The sequence below is a fragment of the Poecilia formosa genome, unplaced genomic scaffold (genome assembly GCF_000485575.1).
Source record: "Poecilia formosa unplaced genomic scaffold, Poecilia_formosa-5.1.2 Scaffold112, whole genome shotgun sequence".
In the NCBI taxonomy this organism is placed as follows: domain Eukaryota; kingdom Metazoa; phylum Chordata; class Actinopteri; order Cyprinodontiformes; family Poeciliidae; genus Poecilia; species Poecilia formosa.
Window position 1 is genome coordinate 578,752 of NW_006800051.1, and position 6,000 is coordinate 584,751.

Sequence of the window (6,000 nt, forward strand, 5' to 3'; positions counted from 1 at the left end):
CTCTATTCAAAATAACTAAAATAATTTTTATCCGTTCCAGCCTTGTATAACATCCCCAAACCATGATAATTATGAAAAAATGCAGGTTTTGTGTTAACGAATAGATTTAAGGTAGAGGATTACCAGCCCTAAAAAATAAACAATCAACAATAGGAGATCAAATTAATTAGTGTACATTTCTTTTAAATAAAAGGCAAAAAAGGAAATGGTAGAGGTGAGATTGCAAAAAAAAATGTCAAGAGATAATCTGAAACTAAAGTATTGATCCGACACCGATTCCGACTTTGCTACTTTACCCAGCGACTGTCTGGTGTGTGTCACCTCTGACGTGTGTGTGTGTGTGTGTGTGTGTGTGTGTGTGTGTCACCTCTGACATGTGTGTGTGTGTGTGTGTGTGTGTGTGTGTGTGTGTGTGTGTATCACCTCTGACATGTGTGTTTGCTGCAGGACATCCAGCAGCTGCTGCAGCTCCAGCAGCTGGTTCTGATGCCGGGTCATCCCCTCCAGTCGCCGGCCCAGTTCCTCCTGTCCCAGCCTGCACAGGCGCAGCAGCCGCAGCAGGGTGGGACACAAACTTCACTCACTCCCTCTGATAAGAGGATCTCGTTGCTGCCACTGATCGAATGGATTGTTTTGTCTTTAATTGGTTCCTCGTCCTTTTTTCAGGTTTGCTCTCAACAGCAAATCTGATCCAGCTACCTCAGCAAAGCGCAGGAGGACTTCTCACAAGCCCGCCTCGCATGGGACTGCAGGCGCAGGTAACTCATCTTGTTACAAGGAAAGAAAACATAAAACCTAAATAAAACCTTCCTCTAAACAATCCACTTTTATTTTTTATGCACTGCAGGGCAGCTCTGCTGTAGGAAAAACATTTATATCTTTATCTGTTCCACTTTAACGTCATGTTGCAATTCAATTCTGTGTATTTTAGGGCATTTTATGTGACAGACCAACTCAAAGAAGCATCTAATTCTTAAGGAGAAGGAGAAATATTTACAATTTTCAAATATTTCTACAAATATGTGAAAACTGAAGTACCAAAGTGTTTAGCTTTCAGTTAATGAATACAGTTTTATCTCGTTTAGATGAGAGAACTTTGCTATAACAATATGCAAAACTTGTAATGAGATTTATCTCTCATTAAGAGAAACAGCAACACCTCTTGGTGTTTTTAGAAGAAACTGGGTGAGAAGAACAAGCAATAATTGTCAGTTTTAACAGCGTTTAATTGTGATTAATCGATTGTTGAAGTAACAGTCGACTATTTCATAATGGATTAATTGTTAACTAGACTCTCATGTCATTTGCTGAAAGAACAACTGAAAGAGTTCAAATTATATAAAAATAAATAATTGGCTATCCATCAGTTAATCCAAAAATAATCAGTGGATTAGTATTTCTTAGCTACAGGCTCATCCTTTGCTACAAATGATCAAACGTACACCATTACATTTTAGGTAATACCATTTTTATTTTCTTATTCAAAAAATTAATTGAATTATTTTCATCTTTTAATATTGGAAAAATCTTTATCTGAATAATCGTTTACTTAATTAACTCTTTTCTGTTGAAAAGAAAGATGTTTTTTTCACTTTTTTCTGTTTCTAATCAGAATCAGGTGTGAACTGAGTAACTTTTTTCCCCCTGATGTTGCAGAGGGAGAAGAGCAGCGACGCAGGAAGCAGCAGCAGCAGCAGCGCAGCCTCTGGAGCCGCCAGCGGCGGCAGCAGCGCTGTAACGTCTGTCGGAGCCAGCTCTGCATCCAGCAGCGCCATGGCCTCCTCCTTGACCTCCGGCTTGAATCCCGGCGGTCAGACGGCTCACATGAGCGAAGAACCGAGCGACCTGGAGGAGCTGGAGCAGTTCGCCCGAACCTTCAAGCAGCGGCGCATTAAACTCGGATTCACACAGGTGAAAATGAGCGGAGGAGAGGCAAACAGAACATACACAGTTCAGTTTATTAATTCATTACCTTCTCCGTCAGGGTGACGTTGGCGTGGCGATGGGGAAACTGTACGGAAATGACTTCAGCCAAACCACCATCTCTCGCTTCGAAGCGTTAAACCTGAGCTTTAAGAACATGTGCAAGCTGAAGCCGCTGCTGGAGAAGTGGTTGAGTGACGCAGGTGAGGCAGAAGTTTCATTTAATTTATCAAAACAAACATATTTTCTCATAAAAGATCAACAAGTCCTGTCAAGTTCAGTTATTCAAGTAGACAAGATTTCGCTCATGGCAATGTCTTGGCAGTAAGTATGTGATAACAGCGGATTGGAACAACTCCAGATTAACAGAAACAAACCTCCTGCACAACCAGGTTTGGCTTCACCCGCCATCCACCGCAGTTAATCTGAGGTTTAGAGGACAAGGAGGAAGCAAAGAAAATATAAAACATCTGCTGCAAACAGGTCAAAACTCAAAGATTAAGTTGTTGAGGTTTTTATGTTTTGGATTCACCAAGCTTTTATGGATAAATAATAACTTATCATCATCAGAGTAGTAATGCATATTTTATAAAGAAAGGACCCTGAGTACAGAACCCTGTGGTACTCCATAACTCATCACATTAGGAAGCACTGAGATCTGAAACTGCATGTAAAAAACTGGTGTCTTTATTTTAATGTGATTTTAGTTTGGGTTGGATTTTAATATTTATGCAAATTGGCAGATTAAATTTAAATTACTTTACTTACTGAGTTGTAAAATGTCCAAAAGCTTCAAAAATTACAATAAATATTTAATTTCAGGATTGTTTTGTAGGTATTTAACAGGCTGTAGTTGTACATTAAGAGTTTTTCATTGAGGTTTTTGTCTCATCTTCACATTTTTGCACCTATAAATTATTCTGATTTCTGAGATTAAAACTATATCTTCCATGAATTCTTACTTATCTTCAGTTTCTCCCCAAAACAAAATTAAGAAATCTTTATTTAATCTTTATTTATTGTGGAACCATTTGTGTTTTTGTTAAGCATACAGAATATTCTTTGATTTCAGTTTTTTCTTTTTACTTTTCTAATTTCTAATTGGTGATCTGTTAATTTTTATACATCTTTCTCTTTGCTTTTGTCTGTTTCCTGCAGAAACGATGGCGGTGGACAGCATGCTGCCCAGTCCGTCCTCCATCTCCTCCCCCATGTTGGGCATCGAAGGTCTTCCCGGCCGACGCAGAAAGAAACGCACCAGCATCGAGACGAACGTACGAGTGGTGCTGGAGCGCAACTTCAGCACGGTACGAGACGGATAAAAACTAAAACATCAGTGAAAAACATCAGGATTTGTTTTAGTTTAACAACATAAACCAAAATCATGCAGGTTTTTAGAATTGATTCGGTTCGAATAATGGCAAAAATTCATAGAAATGCAGAAGTTTTATTCTGTTTTTTCTTGACCTTTATTCAGAAGCCTGATATTTTCAGTCTGGTAAAAACCCAACAAAAATTGTACATGAATTATATTTATATGCTAATTATTTAAAGAGCAAAGTTTAACAATACGATAGTTTAGGTGTTTTTACTCATTTTGACTGACTGCAATGTAAATATTTTATTCAAATCAGCCTTTCTCTGTTGATTTAATCAGAGGTTCTGTTTTTAACTTAATGTTTTGATAATATAACAAAAACTATGCAGAGATTATTTAGACACTTATATGATCATCTCAGATGGATTGGTGAAAAATAATCCAGATTTTCCAAAGACTTATTTCTTTTCCCCTCCTCTGCCGCTCCAGAACCAGAAGCCGACGTCGGAGGAGATCCTGCTGATGGCGGAGCAGCTCAACATGGAGAAGGAGGTGATCCGAGTCTGGTTCTGCAACCGCCGGCAGAAGGAGAAGCGCATCAACCCGTCGAGCAGCAGCACCCCACCCCTGCCCAGCCAGACCTCGCCTGTCGTGACGCACAAAGCCCACTGCTACAGCCCCCACATGGTACCATCCAGAACCGAACCCTACACTGTTTTTGTTCTGGTTTACACTTAAAATGAGACAAACCGAACTGACAGTTAACTTTTCAGTGAGAAATAGGAGCTGGTTTTAAGTAAATAAGTCCTTCATATTGATGAGAAAGTACAAAATCTTGTTCCACTGGCAGATAATTTAGCTTATAACCATTACCTTGTTGTCAATATTAAGGAATTATTGAATTAGAGCTGACCTATTATTCTTCCTTCAGTGGGTTAGGATAGGTCTAATGCCTGTACAAAACATATTTACCTTTTTTGCACAAAAGCATTCTTGGTTAATGACATTTTACTATGGTCAGTTCTGTTGAGGGGTTGCTAGGTGACGGGGCAGGGGTTGCTAGGTAACAGGGGTGGGCGTGGCCGGAGTTGCTAGGTAACGGACAGTGCCTGCTGATTTGTGACTTACTTTCTGGAGGTTTTTGAAAGAGCTCATTTTCCAGACACCAAAAGAACCAGCTGGGTGTTTTTGAGCACTTGGGCTGTTTTTAGAAGCAGTACAAACCAAAATGGAAGTAAAAACATGCAAAATTTTTAAAATGAGCCCCATTTTCTTGCTGAGAAGTTACATGTAAGCAGAGTTGAATAGTAACTAGTTATATTTACTCAGTTACATTTACTTGAGTAACTTTATTTTGAAATTGCTACTTTTACTTGAGTAAAATCTCTGGATTTTCTACCCACTGAATGAAGAACAAACATGTTTTAACCAAAACTCACCAGACACAGACTCACACCTGCAGTTTTGTTAAAGTTTCAAAAGTTTTGCATTGAAAGAATCTGATTTGGAAACATTTTCTTTTGCCTGATTTTATTTATATGAATTGTTACTTATATGAATTATTGTCATTTTGTTCTTAAAATATCCACTAAACTTTTGGTCCATCTGATTACACAATTTTTAAATATTAAATGATTGATCATTTGGTCAGTTATTCAGTACTTCAGTAGACATTTTTACTTGAGAAATTTCTTGGATGGCTACTTTTTACATTGAGTAAAAACATGTTGAATTTTTGTAATTTTTGGTAACTCTTCCCACCTCTGCTTGTCAGTCAGTTTTGTCTTCCTTCAGGTTTGCTAAGATATTTGCACTAGAAACCAGAGCTGAGCTACTTTTTGCAGCGTGAGCTGAAAGTGGATGATTTTCTCTCTCTCCTCCAGATATCGAGTCAGAGTCTGTCCCAGGTCACCACCAGCCTCAGCACAACAGGTGAGCTGTAATTACTTGCTGGGATTTTAAACCCAAAGGTCGCTCGCAGACGGATGAAACGGCTCCTCATGCGTCCACGTTGTCTGATGAAACGCTTAAAAATGATTTCGGCCAGAGAAAGACGGCAACAGAACACGGTGATATTTTGTTGACATGGAGCCACGGCTCCCGTCTTGAGCTGTTTACCTCCATGAGTCACGACTCGTCCCGGTGATTTATCGGCCGCGGCCGCAGGCCGAGCGATCCCGGGCGTCTCGGATTTGACAAACGACCTGACGGGTAACAAACACAGCTGGAAATTTATTGGCCCGCTGAGCCGCGGCTCGCACCGTGTAGCCTCGAACTTCTCTCTGCTTTGGAGTCGCAGAGGAAGAAGAACGGCGAAATGTTCATAACTCTCCACTGTGCCCCTCCTCTTCATCGTAGGAGCCAGCTCTTCACCCTCAGCTTCCTGCCCTATGACCCCGGTCAGCTCGGCGGCCATGTCGTCGTCTGCCACTCCTCCTCCTCCTCACAGCACAGCCAGCCCGGCTCCTTCCAGCCTCGGCACGGCCGGGCTCGCCACCGGGTCAGTCTCACCGCTAAACACAAAATCACACCTTTAAAAACCAAGCAGCCTTCAGGAACGGATGGATGTTTTCCTACATGTCTGAGTGTTTATGGGAATCATTTCAGGAACACAATGATGGGAGTAAGCACAGGGATGAACCAGGCCCTCATTGGCAGCAATCCTCTGGCTACCATGCAAGGTAAACCGGTCTGTGTGTGTGTGTGTGTGTGTGTGTTTGTGTGTGTGTGTGTGTGTGTGTGTGTGTGTGTGTATGCGT

The 6,000-nt window shown here is 40.8% G+C and overlaps 1 protein-coding gene across 4 annotated transcripts in view; it reads left to right on the forward strand.

Annotated features, from left to right (window-relative positions):
• The window catches only part of pou2f2a (POU class 2 homeobox 2a), an 81,202-nt gene that overhangs the window by 72,730 nt on the left and 2,472 nt on the right, over positions 1-6,000 (forward strand). For all 4 annotated transcript variants that reach the window (XM_016675324.1, XM_016675325.1, XM_016675326.1 and 1 more), the window contains 9 exons: positions 448-562; positions 667-758; positions 1,657-1,911; positions 1,985-2,126; positions 3,082-3,230; positions 3,731-3,928; positions 5,125-5,173; positions 5,600-5,741; positions 5,849-5,922. In XM_016675324.1, coding sequence (XP_016530810.1) covers positions 448-562; positions 667-758; positions 1,657-1,911; positions 1,985-2,126; positions 3,082-3,230; positions 3,731-3,928; positions 5,125-5,173; positions 5,600-5,741; positions 5,849-5,922 — 1,216 coding nt within the window. The remainder of the gene's footprint in view (positions 1-447; positions 563-666; positions 759-1,656; positions 1,912-1,984; positions 2,127-3,081; positions 3,231-3,730; positions 3,929-5,124; positions 5,174-5,599; positions 5,742-5,848; positions 5,923-6,000) is intronic.